General features: G+C 34.9%; 2 protein-coding genes across 4 annotated transcripts in view; one reads left to right on the top strand and one right to left on the bottom strand.

Annotated features, from left to right (window-relative positions):
- The window catches only part of LOC126881988 (disintegrin and metalloproteinase domain-containing protein 10-like), a 51,283-nt gene extending 48,811 nt beyond the window's left edge, over positions 1-2,472 (top strand). For 2 of the 3 annotated variants that reach the window (XM_050646751.1, XM_050646750.1), the window contains exon 4: positions 1,787-2,467. In XM_050646751.1, coding sequence (XP_050502708.1) covers positions 1,787-2,362 — 576 coding nt within the window. In that variant the 3' untranslated portion in view covers positions 2,363-2,467. Of the gene's footprint in view, positions 1-1,786 lie in introns of all 3 variants that reach the window. The other variant, XM_050646752.1, reaches the window with a different exon arrangement.
- Positions 2,473-3,576: 1,104 nt separating this feature from the next.
- Positions 3,577-17,111, bottom strand: LOC126881992 (TM2 domain-containing protein CG10795). Its single transcript, XM_050646757.1, has 3 exons — positions 16,807-17,111; positions 7,259-7,340; positions 3,577-3,973 (listed from the first exon to the last, which is right to left on the bottom strand). The coding sequence occupies exons 1-3, from the start codon at positions 17,006-17,008 to the stop codon at positions 3,697-3,699; spliced, it is 561 nt and encodes a 186-aa protein (XP_050502714.1). The 5' UTR covers positions 17,009-17,111; the 3' UTR covers positions 3,577-3,696.
- Positions 17,112-17,271: the final 160 nt, after the last annotated feature.

Consider the following 17,271-nt stretch of genomic DNA (forward strand, 5'->3'; position numbering starts at 1 on the left):
TGATACACGCTATTTTGATATGTTTAGTGTTTGTTTGATAGAAAAATATTTGTTATGACGTTTAATTCTACCTAACTTTTTTATTTGCGTACGTTAGCGTATACCTTAGACACAACGTGTTTGGAAACAATTTGACGTTTTGACGTCACACTATTTATCACGGTCCATTCTTGTTGGAACAGTGGGAAGGACGATCCGATGACGATCATATTTTTGTTGGAACGGATTTTGTTTACTGCGCAGGAGCGTTACCGTTTCGTGACGGTTCTCGGTCGTGTTGGAACAAACGTGTTTGTCAGTCACATGCGCGGGATCGTTTGGTTAAAAGAGATAGATAGACCACCGATCGACTGTTTCCATGCTGTTTCCGCGTTACGCTTTTTTGGTGAGTATGCCGAGTCTAGGCTTAATATGTCAATGGTATAATAACTGAAAATCGCGTTTTTCAAGTTGTGTAAGTTGATCTTGTCAAATGTGTCATTCTAATTTCTAGGGCAACGTTGCCAGTCATCTCAATTAAGTACCCATACATTGATTCGTGTTTTATTGTAATTTATGAAAATATTTCTGATTATTTGAAAATATTTCAATTCAAAAATAATAATAGTTAATAAATCTAGACATCACTTTAAATTATTATGTTTAAATTAAAATCGAGAAACGTGATTGGTTTCTCGTAAATTGTACTGTAAATACAAAACTCTATTGAGTTGTGGGATACTAGAATAAACACACGGGAAAAATAAAAAAATTGATTTGAAATTAATACAATATGAATAACTTTTACAGTGAACAATTGTGGAATTTAAATAGATGTATTACAATTCGAAACTGCTGAAATATTAATATTTTGTCATAGCTCCATTATTATTAATCACTCCTTGTAATCTTCTGGCCACTGAGAAATAAATTTAGTTATAAATTTTCATCTTCGTCCAAGTTGTCCCAGGTTTCTTCAATAATGGTCAATTGGTAGTGATAAAAATAATACCTAGGTATCTAAAACCTTTATACATTTTTAAACGTCATTTTTTTGTATTTAGATTTAGTGCAATTCCGTTATCTGTTATGGCAACAACGAAGTGATTCACGAACTATTGTATCCAGTCTGAACACAGGTTTACATTGTGAAAAAAAAAGTGTACCAGCTTTTTATGGCTGGAAATGTACGTTGTCAAAACTAATCGTAAAATAACATAACCTTACCATAAAATTTCAAACTACAATATAAAATTAGTTGTGAAAACACCTGTTTGTATACCTACTATAAAAAATTTCAAAATGCAAAAATTCGACAACATAACAGCAAAAAATTCAACAAACTGACAGCCACAAAAGTAAACGAACCAAAACGTCAGAAATTGTACTTAAAATATGTGAAAATATCTCTTTTCAATGTACTGAGTCTAGATCGTTCAAAAAATAACGTGTGTTTTTACTTAATAACAGGCGGTAGCTGGTTTGTCATTAGTTTCATGCGTGGAAGAGAATGATGCTAGATAAAAACTATGTGTTTTATCTCGCCAGGTATTAATGACGCACGGGTAAAGACTCGTGGACTCAAGTTGTACCTACATTATTATTTGGCATGATTTGAACATTTCACGTTAAGCGCCATGCCGGTCCCTAGGGACCGATATAGGAAGTTCCCCATACGCCATGGAGGTCCCTAGGGACTGCTGCGTATTAACGAAACTGCTACTTGGGCAGGGGGGCATTTTTTCAATATTTTATCTAGCGCTTAACGTGTTAAAGCTGGATTATAACTCTAATCTGTTATTTTTAGGAATGTAAAAATTTTCAGAAAGCATGCCCTTGTAAGTCAAATGAAAAAAATTGTACTTGCGGTGTAAATGGATACTGCCTAGGCAATCAGTGTCACAGTGAAGAATGTACTAGGGTTGGATTAGAAGAATGTTCGTGTCCTAAAGGTTTAAATGTAACAAATTGTAGAACATGCTGTTTTTCAAAAACAAATTCAACGTTGACATGTTCGTTATCTAATGAAATAACTAGATATGCAGTAAAATTAGATAGAGGCATCTTACAACATTTAAAAAAACAGCCGCACAAAAACAAATTACAGAACGTTAAATATGGATTCTATGAAACATACTGTGATGGCTCTGAATGTATCCAACTCTATTTTAGAAGTGTGCAGTTTGGAGAATTTTGTACATCATTTGGAAAACTAGGAAATTGCAGTGTAAATAATGTGTGTGAAATACAGGAGAAATTGTTTGTGTATACTGGGATTTTTGATAAAAGGCTGTTAAGAAGTGGAGGAATATTGAAAATAAATCATGGATTTAATGCATTATTTGTGTTGTATTTAGCTAAATATATTGTACTAAATTTGTAATCTTTTACTTTAGCGTTATGTAAAAAATGTACCTTCAACATCACCACACCACACACAAGTGAAAATGACATTTTCCAATATCGACTGCTGGATGATGAACTTTCTTCAGAGGATTATAACAGTTAGATTGATTTTAAGGCACACTTGACATGGAAGGATGTATGTAGATGGCTAGAACTTGAAAAATATTACATTCTTTGTTCAAAATTCGGGTATCAAAACAGTTTTTGAGATGTAGGTAAGATAAAAAACCGCTCGATTTTACTGAAAGCAGGAATTCAACAATTTATAATTTTCCATTGAGTTTCATATGGCCTGTTTGACGATTCTCCACCCGGTACTTATAGCCCAATAGTTGATATGATAACCAGAAACTATCAAATTAGAACAAATGAAGAACTGGAATTCGTGTATAATTAACCCAGAGATTGAGGTGGGCAGGACTTATGCATAGAGCCAATGAAGAACGGTTCATCAAACAGATATGGGAGGAAAATCCGATGGGAAGGATACCCATAGACTCAAATGGAAGGATAACATTCTAAAAGATTTGCAAGCCATAGGAATACAGAACTTGCGACAAGATATGATTGACTGAAATAAGTGGATGAAAGTCGAAGATCCATGAAGGGTTGTAAAGCTACAGAGAGAAAGAGAAAAAGAGAGAGAGGGAGAGAGAGAAGGGGGGGAGAGAGAAACTCTGTAGTTTAAATGCCATATTTGTGTTCTTATAGGTTTTGTATGTCCTAAGATAGCTTTGAACAGCTGCTTAAATGCAGCTGTATTTGTTAAAATACAGTATATAAAATCTAGGGTACATTAACGAGAAAAATGACTGTAACTTCACTCATAATATTTTCGACCTTATTTTCAGCATCTTTTCTATTTGATTTTTGATTAGACTGATACCATTAGTATGTTCTTTTGAGAGATTTTTTGAAGGCACTCTGCTGGGACTAGTTCTGCTATAAGCTATCACATTCTGAAGAACATAAAAAGGAAGATCAGAAAAAAAAAAGACGAGAAAAGATCTAAATAATATGATATAGATACGTATATGGAAATAAAAACAAGAGAAAAACAGAAATATTTGGAGAATACTTTGAGGTTTGTGTTCATTGATATGGCCTATACTTTACATAGCTTGTAACAATTTTGATTAATTTTAGCGAACAAATGTATTTATATTTTATTCTTTAATGAATAATATTAGATTACCTGTTTATTAATTTATTAAATAATTAATATTTAACGTGGTTATGTACAACTATCTGCTAAATATAAATCAATATCTTACAAAAGTAAAATAACAGTCTGTGTAACAGTAAATAATATCACCAATCATCTTGTCCCAATCTAAACGTATTATTATCACTCTTAATAACCTCAACCCTTGGTCCATAATATGGCATTACATAATAGGATCCATCTGCAGGTGTTACGGTTTGGGTTGAAATCAATATGATGTCTACTAACTGTCCTAGAAACATAAAGCCTAACGTGCAAAATTTGGCAAGTCCTATAGCTGGATATCCTAAATAAAATCTGTCTATTCCAAACATACCGAGGAATATGGATAGCAGTAGAGTTGTTTCAAAGGAATACCCATTCCTAAAAATTATGATAATTGTCAATTAAAATGATAAAACCAAATTTTCGTAAGTGACATTATAGTAAATATTTCCTTTCAAATAGGGATGGCTGTTGTTGACAAAACATCAGCATTCAGTTATACTGTTTTTTACGGTACCCCGTCAAAATAGCCCCGTCAAAAAAGCTCCGACAAAATAGCCCCGACATAATATCCCGCACACAAAATAGCCTGCAGACAAAATAGCCGCGGAATAATAGCCCGCCGACAAAATAGCCCCGACAAAATAGCCCCGAAAAAAAAGCTCCCTTCAGAATTCATCATGAAATAATTCCTTAAAAATACATTTTTTCGGAAATGGTAATTATCCTCTATTCAGATGTTTACCTTAACCACATTAAATAAAAATTGTCTTTTCAGAGAACTCGAGTCCTGTCTTTCCTGCCTCTTGGAAGTTTGAACATTTAAGTTAAGCGAAAATAATCAATGTTAATTTATGATATAAACATTTTTTTCTGTTTTCGGGCAACACTAAAATGCATTTTAAATTAAATAAATTAAATACATTCTTCCTTTTTGTCAAATAATTTAAATTAAAAAAAAGTTTTTGGACACCTTGTATAAATAATTATGTAATTTTTTATAAGAGGCTGTTTTAGCCGGGGCTGTTTTGACCGGGGCTATTTTGTGTGCGATCTATTTTGTCGGGGCTATTTTGTTTGCGGGCTATTTTGTCGAGGCTATTTTGTGTTCGGGCTATTTTGACGGGGCTAGTTTGACGGGGCTGTTTTGACCGGGCTATTTTGACAGGTCACGGTTTTTTACATACGGTTTAACCTGGCGGCTATAACAGATAAAAAAACTGGTTATTCCACAAACCGGTGTAGGGTTTTTTGATCAATAGTCAATACCCAATAGGTTACAATGTTATATTTACATTGCACTTTAGTTTGCGATACTCCATTCAAATCGATATCAATATTATCGATGACGATACTATCAAAAGAATATATCGATACCAAGGTAATTAATTGATAATATACATGATGTCGGAGTGTATTGAGTACTGTATAGTGGGAAGTTCGAACTAGCCGATTGGAATCAAAAATAGAAATTAGTCATCAGCATTGTCAAATTCGTTTTGGTTTTTGGTAGCTTAAAATTTCTCCTCTATGGGCACGGGGGTGAAAAGTTTCCCCATTTTTTCTCTAAATTCATTATTTTTTCCAGAGGTAACTTATTCGGTTTTTCACTGGTTATTACTTTAAAAAGAAAAAAACCGGATATAACCGAGACAAAAAAAACCGAAAACTGATTATTGAGAAGTAAAAAAAACGGGGTTAGGTTGTAACCGGTAGATTTTTCCCACTCCTACTTTCAAATGTAGTTTACAAAATCACAAAACTGAAAATCACAATTTGTCAAAACAAAATGACTATCATTTACAAATACTAAAGGAGTAGTGATGTAGGTCAGGGGTCACCAATTACATTTCCTGAGGGTCCGTTTCGAAAAGCTATGACACTTCCGGGGTTCAGAGTTAACACTACCTGTCTGGTTGTTCCAATTCGGTAAACAAATCAGAAGGGTGCAGTGCGAAATTTTTAGGCAGAAATTGTTTTTAACAGTTTTTTAATAAATCCAAAACATCACCTTTTTGCTCCCGAAAATATGTTTTTAACATTTTTGGGCCATCTTAAACAAAAAAGATTTTCTGTCATTTTTTTCAAAACTTGATAGATTTCAAGTTTTAAGCGATTTATAAACTGAAAAATGCGAAAATAAGCATTTTAGAAGCTTGAAAATTCATTTTTGCTGTTGTTAAGTACCTAAATTGAAGTTTAAACATTCAATTTCCAGATTCTGATGAGTTATCGGGGTTTATTTCAATTTCGACCATTTGTTTTTATTGGCGTATTTAATTAGCACAATGGCAATAATTAATTGAATAAATAAATAAATCACTAAGGTCCGGTTTCACCAACAACAAATAAATCAATGAATAGTTATTCGTCGATTAAAATTTATTAGACGTTTATATTTATATTTTGTTTCAATATAATTTTGATAATTTAATGTAAAATTGGCGAATTTATTTTCTTTAAAATATTTATAGCGAGATTATCTTGCCAATTTATTCGAAGAGTAAGTATTTATTTGATAAATAACTAAAATAAGTCTTATGTAACGTTAGTAAAATGGAGAAATGTCAGTTTATTGGTCGAATAACTTTATTCATAGAATAAACTACTATTTGTCGTTGGTGAAACCGGCCATAAGAAAAAAATATGTTAATAATAAATTATAAAATTTTATTAAATGTGGAGTATTTGTTGGCATTTTTTGCATAAGTACGTATAATTCGTACAATAAGTGTGACAGAGACGCACTATAAATTGCGATGTGGGGCGACTTAAAAGTCGAGTGGACTCGCATAATTAACAATTAAAAAACAACAGTCTATATTGAAGTAAGTCCCGATTACTCGTTAGAATCTTGAAATTGAATTTATAAACTTCAATTTAGGCACTTGGCAACCTGAAAACTAATCATTTACATATGAGTTTTCAAACCTCGAAAATGCGTAGGTATTTTCACATTTTTCAGATTTTAAATCGCTTGTAACTCGAAAACCATCAACTTTTGAAAAAAATGATGAGACCTTTTTTTAAATACAATTTTCGGGGCTAAAAGGTAATTTTGAATTTGTATAAAAATATTGTTTTGCCCGGCATCCCGGACCCCTTTTGATTTGTTTAAGGGGACATTTTTGAACAGGAATCCACAAAAAAAACCGAATCAGAAAATTTGTCATTCTTTACAAAATTAAATTATCAGTGAGAAAAATGACATTTTTTATTATGTACAACCTGTCTGAAGTTTGGAGTGAGTTTGGTGCAACTGATTCTCATTGAGGAGTTGAGATATTCAACTGTTAGCTGAGATCTGTACCGATTTTTTAATTCATTCTTGATAAAGCGGCTTCGCACACATACGTTGACTCAAACATAATATACAAGTTCATGGCCAAACATTTTCAAAATTGCCAAACGCTATATTCTGAATTTAGGTAGGTCACGGTCCGGATGCGGACTGGGGTCCGCTAATTGGTTGACCCCTGATGTAGGTAATATAAACCAGACTTGGACCAGTTTGAAAACAAACGAAATTTATTTGTTCGTTTTAGCAGATCCTATTTCTGTAAGTTCAAAATAGGTATTCAACTTTCCTCTGTCAATGATAGTAATAAGTAGATATACAGTATTTATATCTGATACAGTTTATAAATAAAACATGATACTTACGTCCATTTGCACGGCATTTCCTTATAAAATGTATTATTACCACTTTCAGTACAAATTAATCCATTGGCAGTAATACATCTTACTAAAAAATATTTATTTTTGTTAATCTAAATACTCTAACTGAATATTGAAAAAAATTAATAAAGAAAATGTGAGCAAATTACTAATGAATTACAATTGATTCAATAAAATTGTGTTTTGACTGGGAAAGTTTTGGGGTAGTTCTGATTTCTTTGATTATATATGGATTTTGGGCTGCTGAATCCGAATATGAGGTTTGCGGACAAAATTTCTTGCCGGAACATTGAAATAATCGCGAAAAAAGCGAAAAATTTCAGCTTTTTTTCGCTTTTTTGCTCAAATCTCGAAAAATATTAACCTTTAGTAAATGGTCTGTTAACAGAAATTAAAATACTTAAAATTTTCTATAAATATCACTAATTAATTTTTTTTTCAGACAAACCGTTCGGTCTAAAGTACAAGTTGAAAATTGCCAATTTTTAACGGTCTCGGCAAAACCCACATTTTACATTCCAAAACTTTATTTTTTATTAGAATGCTGTCATTTGATAAATTTCTCCTAGTTTTCTGTACAAATAATAAATGTTAGTTCATAGGTATGGTATGTCTCTTGTGACAGCTTCCATGAGTCCATTCCGTCCTAAGAGGCCGCGAATGTCTCTGCTTTTCCCTTAGAGCCGCAGAAGATCAGGCACAGATGGAGTCACAGTTTCAGTTGGTGTGAACATTTCCTTCGGATCTGTTATCTTGATTTCTGATAAACGTTGAGGTTTTGTCCTTTTAAAATGAATTAGTTGAACAGCTCCCTGACTTCCATAAACCTCAGGCGCGGGTTTCTTTTATATCCGAGGAATGGATTGCTTAGGAGCTACTGCATGTTTTGGTGCAATACAAGAAATGCCGCATATAACGTGAAGAGTGTGGTATTCGTCAATTACACCTGCTGTGTAAAGCACGGCAGGTAAATTTTTTGCGGATCGCCTGCGAATACTGATACTTCCAGGCGAACAGCTTCTGTATAGGATGAACAAAATCCCAAAGAGGAAACTACATCAACCTATTTTTTTAAGCCGTACTTTTTGTAGAGAAAACGGTCAACCCTGCAAGGAATGGTGAGACCAACTATCTGGGCCTTACTGCCGCTACAAGACTTTGAGCAAGCGCGTTGCTTATCTGGAAGTGTCAGCAATCGCAGGCGATCCGCAGAAAATTGACCAGCCGTGCTTTACACAACAGGTGTACGAAAACGCTGATTTTAACCCTTCCTATGCCAGGCCTTAACTTGCAAGTTGGTCCCTTAATCCCAAAGGTTTTTTCATGCTTAGAGTCCCATTGCCTTATATATACGTCGCATATAAATAAACAAATAAATGACCAAAACATGATTTTTAATGAGTTTTTTTAACTAACTTAAACGTTTTCTTTTCAAAAGTACTCATCAGAGAGCAAAACCAACTTGAAAAAATGTAACTAACTTAAAAAAAAAATGTAATGTAAATTAACATTAAAAGTTTTCTTTTGTGTGGTACTCCTCAAAACATGCCACTGCGCAAAGACCGACTCCGCATCTTGCACACATGTATCTCGATTCACTTCTTTTTTTTTCTTTTCTGTAGCTACAAACGCTTCACCTTCTAGCAGCTACCTGTAAGCTTTGCCACCAGTGCTACAATAAAGCATATATCTAAAATATCTGAACAAATATAAGCGGCAATGGGTCCGCATGACCTGTCTTAGGTGCCAACATTTTGAGGCTTTGGGAACAATAATCTAACATTTTCGGACATATTTCTACCGCATTGGGATACCAATGAGTCTAAAATTTTACAAGCAACGCATATTTTCGGCTTTGGTAAATTGAGACCATAACACCTTGAACGTATATATACGGCGGCTGGGAATACAGACCCACTTTTTCAAAAACATATATATGCAGCGCTGGGACAGAAAGGGTTAACGTACATACAATCGACGGATACTACACTTTTTAGGTCATGGATGGCATTTCTTGTATTGCACCAAAACATGCAATAGCTCCTAAACAATCCATTCCTCGGCTAAAAACTAGACCCGCACCTGAGATTTATGGAAGTCAGAGAGCTGTTTAACAAATACATTTTGAAAGGACAAAACCTCAAGCTTTATCAGAAATCAAGATCCGAAGTGAATGTCTACACCAACTGAAACTGTGACTCCATCTGTGCCTGATTTTCTGGGCTCTAAGGTAAGGGAAAAGCAGAGACATTCTCGGTATTTTAGGATGGAATGTATTCATGGAAGCTGTGAGAAGAAACATACCATATTCATATTATGAACTATGTAACATTTATTATTTGTACAGAAAACTAGGAGAAATTTATCAAATGACAATATTCTAATAAAAACTAAAGTTTTGGAATGTAAAAAGTGGGTTTTGCCGAGACCGTTAAAAATTGGCAATTTTCAACTTGCACTTTAGACCGAACGGTTCGTCTGAAAAAAAAAGTAATTAGTGATATTTGTAGATAATTTTCAGTACTTTAATTTCTGTTAACAGACCATTTACTAAAAGTTAATAGTTTTCGAGATTTTTTCAATGTTCCGGCACGAAATTTTGTCCGCAAACCTCATATTCGGATTCAGCAGCCCAAAATCCATATATAATGAAAGAAATCAGAACTACCCCAAAACTTTCCCACTAGAGGGCTAGTAGAGTACAAATTCACTGAATCAAATATGAAGCAATGTGATTCAAAAGGGAAACTACTGGGGCATATTATTAGTATTAACACGTTGAACACCATAATTTGTATAATGTTAAAGAGTTCCTGAGCCGACTGAGCCGTGGTCCATACAGTAAACAGTCACTACGAAGCAAGTGTGATTCGCGCGGCCCTGTAAGTAAAATAAGCATGAATCGTATATGATTCGCACAGCATTCAATGTGTTAACGGACTTAAAAGAAATGAAACAGAGGCAAGATTGAAATTGTCCTTTTCACTATCAACATATCAAAAGGGAATTATTAAACAATTATATATAAAGACAAAAAATTGACAATACAGTACAATAGTGGAAGAATCAGTGATGGATCTAGACTCTAGCTAGACATTGCTTGTAGACCAGGGCATTTAGCACAAAATAAATAATTTTTTAAATACAGCACCTAGAGACTTGCAGTTTTTTACATTATGTTCAGGATGACGCCAGGAAAAAAGTCTACTATTCAAAAATGGGTGGAAATGCATAACTGCACTGTAAAGTGCATAAAATGCATCCAAAATTGCATAAAATAAAAATGAAGTCAAAATCAGTATACTAAGGAACAAAATTTATTATTTGGGGGGTTTTTGGGGTCACTGAATACGATTACGCCATCAGAACTGACCTCCGGATCACCTGGTGCCCAAGGTCACGGCAAAAGACGTCATCTTCTGGAGTTTCGATGGTTTTCGGCATTAAATCGATGCAAACGGATTACTCGCGGGTTTTTGGGGTCCCTAAATACGAATATGCCATCACAATTTACCTCTGCACTACCTGGTGCCCAGGGTCGTTACTAAAGCACGTCATCTTCTGGAGTTTCGAGTGATTTCGGCACTAAGTTCATGCAACTGGACTATTCGGGGGGTTTTTAAGGTGGTTAAACACGAATATGCCATCAGAACAGACCTCTGGATCACCTGGTGCCCAAGATCACAGCAAGAGAACTCATCTTCTGGAGTTTCGAGGGCTTTCGGTATCAAATTGATGCAAACGGATTACTTATGGGTTTTTGAGGTCGTTAAACAGGAATATGGCATTAGAATTGGCCTCCGGGGTACCTGGTGCCCAGGGTCGCTACTAAGTCACGTCATCTTCTGGGGTTTTGAGGGTTTTCGGCATTTAATTGATGCAAACGGATTACTCACGAGTTTTTGGTGTCCCTAGACACGAATATGTCATCAGAATTGACCTCCTTAGTACCTGGTGCCCAGAGTCGCTACAAAGGCACGGCATCTTCGGGAGTTTCGAGGGATTTCGGCACTAAATTGATGTAACTGGACTACTCGGGGGGGTTTTTGAGGTAGTTAAAGACGAAGACGCCATCATGACAGACCTTAGGATCACCTGGTGCCCAAGGCCACTGTAAGGTACGTCATCTTCTAGAGTTTCGAGGGCTTTCGGTAACAAATTGATGCAAACGGATTACTTACGGGATTTTGAAGTCTCTAAACACGAATATGCCATCAAAACCGACTCCCTGTGTACCTGGAACCCAAGCTCACTGCAAGGGGCGTCTTCTTTTGGAGTTTGATAGATCTGGGCATTAAATTGATAAAAATTGATTACTCGGGGGTTTTTTAAGTCGTTAAACACGAATATGCCATCAGAATAGACCACCGGAGCACCTGCTGCCCAAGGTCACTGCAAGGGACGTCATCTTCTGGAGTTTCGAGGGCTTTCGGTATTGAATTGATGCACATGGATTACTTGCTGTTTTTTTAGGTCGCTAAACACGAATATGTCATCAGAATTTAATTTCGGAGTACCTGGTGCCCCGGATCGCTACTAAGGCACGTCATCTTCTAGAGTTTCGAGGGTTTTCGCCATAAAATGGATGCAAATAGATTACTCAGGGGTTTTTGTGGTCGCCAGACATGAATATGCCATTAGAACAGACCCGCGGAGCACCTGGTGACCAGAGTCACTGCAAGGGACGTCATCTTTTAGAGTTTCGAGGGTTTTCGGCATTAAATTGATGCAAATGAATTACTGGAGGGTTTTTGGAATGGCTGAACGCGAATACGCCATCAGATCTGACCCACCGTGTACCTAGTGCCTAAGGTAGCTGATCTTCTGGAGTTTCGGGGCGTTTCGGCGTTAAAATTGATGCAAACGGATTACTTATGGGTTTTGGGGGTTGTCGAATACGAATGCACTATCAGAACAGATACCAGGGCACCTGGCGCCTAGGGCAGGTCATCTTCTGGAGTTAAGGTACCTATCCCAATGAGAATAAAAGAAAATACTTAAATAGACTTGTACGAGTAATCTTAATATTATATAGATTTTAATGGAGCGATATTTTTTCCTCTTAAATATTGTTAAAAAATAATAAAACTGAATTAACATACCTTATTATGAATCCTTATTTCTTAAAATGTCAAAATAAATACTTAAAAATTGTAGGCATAGTTTCCTTCAATTACATGTGTAAATGTGTACAGCAAAACTATTGTAAGTACATTTGCAAATGTACTCCGTAAAACAATATCTTTTTATTTGTAAATAATAATTTATATATGCACAACACAATAATATAACATTTCCATATGATCCGCAAAACGAAACTAACAATACGAATGTTGATTGAACGATAAACTGGATACACTGTTGACTCATTAAAGTGGTTACACTAAAAAATGTTTTTTTTTTGCTTTTTGTAAACTCTTTATTAAAATAACTATGCTGTGCTATTCAATTTTCTTACTTATGTATTTATAAAATTTATATAAACTATATTTATATCTGACAATGTTTTTCCTTTATTTATATCCAGATCGATTTACTATATTCTATTATGACAATGTTGTTATGCGTTGGCGTTATTATTTATCATCATAATCACTAGATTCTCCAGAATCCTTCATCTAAGTCATACTCGTGTTCAACATCCTCAAAAATCCAAAAGTAATTTGTTTGTATGAATTTGGTACCGAAAACTCACGCAACTTCAGAAGATTACGTGCCTTAGTAGCGATGCTGGGCACCAGGTATTCCGAAATTCAATTCTGATGGTATATTTGTGTTTAGCGACCCCAAAAACGTGTAACTAATCCATTTGCATCAATTTAATAACGAAAGTCCTCGAAACTCCAGAAGCTGACGTCCCTTGCAGTGACATTGGGCACCAGGTAATCCGGTGGCCTATTCTAATGGCATATTCGTGTTTAGCGACCTCAAAAACCCCCCGAGTAATCCATTTGCACCAATTTGATACCGAAAACCTTCGAAACCCCAGAAGATGATGTCCCTTGCCGTGACCTTGGGCACCAGGTGATCCAGTGGTCTGTTCTGATGGCATATTCGTGTTTAACCACCTCAAAAACCCCCGAATAGTCCAGTTGCATCAATTTAGTGCCGAAATCCCTTGAAATTCCAGAAGATGATGTGCCTTAGTAGCGACCCTGGGTACCACATACTGCGGAGGTCAATTCTGATGGCATATTCGTACTTAGCGACCCCTAAAACCCGCGAGTAACCCGTTTGCATCGATTTAATGCCAAAAAACATCGAAACTCCGGAAGATGACGTCTCTTGCAGTGACCTTGGGCACCAGGTGATCCGGAGGTCAGTTCTGATGGCGTAATCGTATTCAGTGACCCCAAAAACCCCCCAAATAATAAATTTTGTTCCTTAGTATACCGACTTTGACTTTCTTTGTATATTTATGCAATTTTGGATGCATTTTATGCACTTTACAGTGCAACTATGCATTTCCACCCATTTTTGAATAGTAGACTTTTTTCCTGGCGTCATCCTGAACATAATGCAAAAAACTGCAAGTCTCTAGGTGCTGTATTTAAAAAATTATTTATTCGGGTGTTTTTAGTGCTAAATGCCCTGGTCTATTGAGTTTTTGTTCCAACAGTGTTGAGAACTTTCAATGGAAACACCAAAAGGGTTTTTTTATTTTAAACAACACTGAGGCGGTGCCTTGGTTATTTACAACCAGTCACAAAATATTAGACTAACGAGAAAATTTTTTGTAATGACAAAAGGTAAAATAGATAAAAAATCAATAATTTATATATACAGAGTTGGGATAAAGTATGGAACCAAACAAATATCTGTGAAACGAAAAGAACAATATTTATGAAACTTTGCATGCAAGTACAGTGACGCAAAAGGCATCTGATGCCATATTTTTTGTTACTTCTCCACTTCCGGTTTCACCGGAAATACCCTTAACTTATTTACTTTAAATGGGACACCCTGTATATTTTTGCAGATTTTAAAAGAACTTGTTATTTTTAATTCATACATACCAAGTTTGGAAGAAAAAACTAATAAAACAAGAAATAAATCTCTTTACAGTTAAAAAATAGGTTAATTTATTTACGTTAGACCAATGATATTAAAAATAAAAAAAAATAATTCCAAATGTTGAAAATGTTTGCTGTTCTCCTCCTGACAACGTGCAAGCTTATAAATAAATTCTGAGGAGGTCCGGAGAACGAGCGGGCCACTCTGTGAATCCTCTACGTCCAATCCATGGATTTGGAAAATTCACTTCCAAAAAATGAAATTTCACCATAACCTATTATCATTAATATTTCAATACGATCTTTTCCACTTAAATGAACCATTTTTAATACAACTTATTTCTGTGAATTAGTTCAGTAACATTTTTACCTACTATACTAAATTCAAATAAGTCATGCAGTGCATGTAAACAACAATAATTTTAGTCTACAGCAGTGGTTCCCAACCTTTTATGTCTGGCGACCCACCTTCTGAATAGATATAGATGGTACTCGTTTATTTCCTATTACATTGTATTAATACAAAAAATTATCTACAGTTTTTAACAAATTTTCTCTACCAAATTTGGTATGTATGAATTAAAAATAACAAGTTCTTTTAAAATCCACAAAAATACATAGGGTGTCCCATTTAAATGAAATAAGTTAAGGGTATTTCCGGTGAAACCGAAAATTTAATAGTAACAAAAAATATGGCAACATATGCCTTTTGCGTCACTGTACTTTCATGCAAAGTTTCATAAATATTGTTCTTTTCGTTTCAAAGATATTTGCTTGGTTCCATACTTTATCCCAACCCAGTATAATTTATATGCACATTAAGTTCCCTTAATTTTGCTAACTAGCGGGTTTACTAGGGTGGTCCGATAAGTACTTAGCCTCCAAAAGAAGAACGAAAATTTTAGAAAAGAGGTGGTTTATCTCTGAATGTAATCTCCTTTTAGCTTGATACACTTGACTTAGTGATGTTCCAATTTCTTTAATCTACCTGAAAAATATGTTTTCTCAAGGTCTGCAAAGTAGACTTCCAGGCAGCAATGAACTTCTCATTCAACTAAAAATTTCTGCCCAGCAAGTGACTTTCTCAAGTTTGGAAACAAAGAGAAGTCATACAGGGCCAAATCTAGATAATAAGGTGGATGAGATAGAAGATTGTGGCCCTTTTTGACCAGTTTGGCCTTGTCCACGACGGAGCTGTGAGCTAGTACATTGCCATGGTGGAAGAGCACCCCAATTGGTGTTGTTTTTTCTACAATTCGGAGTCGAATCAGCCCAATAATGCAGCATAGTAAAGCCCTATGACTGTTTTTAAGCTTCTTTTTCAGGAAGTTGATATAGATTACACCGTGTTAATCGCAGAAAATGGTGGCCAACACCTTTCTGGCCGATAGGATAGTCTTCACCTACTCAGAGCAATTATTGGGGAGACTTCCACTGTATCTATTATTCCTTGGTCTTTGATGTGTACCAATGGATCTATGCTTTATCATCGGTTATGAAGCAATATAGAAACTCTTTTGGATTATGCTTAAACAGCCTCAAACACTGCTCTAAAGTCTCATGGCTGCGCTTGTTAGTCAGAGTGAGAAAACTCAGCACATATCACACCAACAGCTTTCTCATGCCCAAAATTCGATGCAAGAAATGACCCACATGACCTTTTGATATGCCTACTATCTCAACTACCTTTACAAACCTTCAATCGACAGTCTGCCAATACAAGATCGTAAATTTCTTTCATGCGAGATCATAAATTTCTTTCACATTATCCTCCGTGGTAACTGTTTTTCAGGACACCTGGGATTGACTTCAAAAACTGAAGTGTGATCAAGTTGACACTCATTAAACCAATGTTTGTCAGTCACCATTCAAGGAGAAGAGTCACCGTTAACAGCATTCAACCACTCCTTAATTTCGAGGTGTGATTTCCCTTCCAAAAACAAGAATCGAATCTTTGACCACTATTGCTCTTTTTTCATTTTTCTAAAATCCCCAGACAGACATAAATATATTCACAATATATGACTTATAGATATGAGAGCAAAATTTAAACTAAAAATAAAATGTTAATTTAATATTTGTATATCCGTAATGCTGAAACTATTTTAGCAAAGAAAATTAGGATATTATAATTAGCAGCATCCTAGCATCCAGATAGCATGATACAATTGAATAATTGTATTGTCATTTATAAAAGTACAAAATACATTTAAGCGACAACTAAATACTAGAGTAATAACACAAAGAAATACAAATATGATGATTACTTTCGTATTAAACCAAAATGGTTAAATTAAAAGGAAAAGTCCAGTTATGACGAAGAAACGAGACGAGAGTTATGAAGTGGAGAAGTACAGACAATGTGAAGTAAAGAACAAGTTGAGAAAGAACTGAATTGAAGAAGGAAAACAGAGAATAAGATATGGAAGATAAAAACTGAGTAGAGATAAAAGAGAAAGTTGAAGAAAATTACATCAAGTACAATATTACAACTGTTACTAACTTAAACATTTACGTTACCTTTGGCTTTATTTTCTTTGGTACACCCTTTAAGTTGTTGTGTTTTTGGATCAACCATTTCATCTAAATAGGAAGGGTCTGGACAAAGGTACTGCCCCATTCGCACTGCGCTGCAATCTATTTCAAACGGCGGATTTTCACAAAAAACATTTTTTATGAACAATGTATGAATGACAATACAAATAAAAATTTGCGTGTTCATTTTAGTTACATTTTAAATATTTATAATATTTTTTATTTACATCAACATCAAAACATAACCCATTTCTTCAATTTGTTCTTCTTTTTTTTTAATAACAACGAATATAGACACATCGTCTACTATACATTGATAGTAAAATGTACTAAATTCGTCGATAGTATATTGGCGGTCTAATAAAAGAAGAAGAGAATTTCGAACTTTAACTTAACCTTAAATTTGACGTCCGTTTGACGGTTTGACATAAGAAATAAGAATAATAAAAT

This window comes from Diabrotica virgifera, chromosome 3 (genome assembly GCF_917563875.1).
Source record: "Diabrotica virgifera virgifera chromosome 3, PGI_DIABVI_V3a".
NCBI classification, from domain to species: domain Eukaryota; kingdom Metazoa; phylum Arthropoda; class Insecta; order Coleoptera; family Chrysomelidae; genus Diabrotica; species Diabrotica virgifera.

Excerpts from the sequence above, each read along its gene's own strand:
- LOC126881992 (XM_050646757.1), bottom strand. The coding sequence starts at position 17,008 with ATGAACACGCAAATTTTTATTTGTATTGTCATTCATACATTGTTCATA. Across the intron at positions 7,341-16,806 it reads CAAAGAAAATAAAGCCAAAG|TAAGATGTATTACTGCCAAT; the intron begins GTAACGTAAATG and ends AATATTTTTTAG. Across the intron at positions 3,974-7,258 it reads GAAATGCCGTGCAAATGGAC|GAATGGGTATTCCTTTGAAA; the intron begins GTAAGTATCATG and ends CATAATTTTTAG.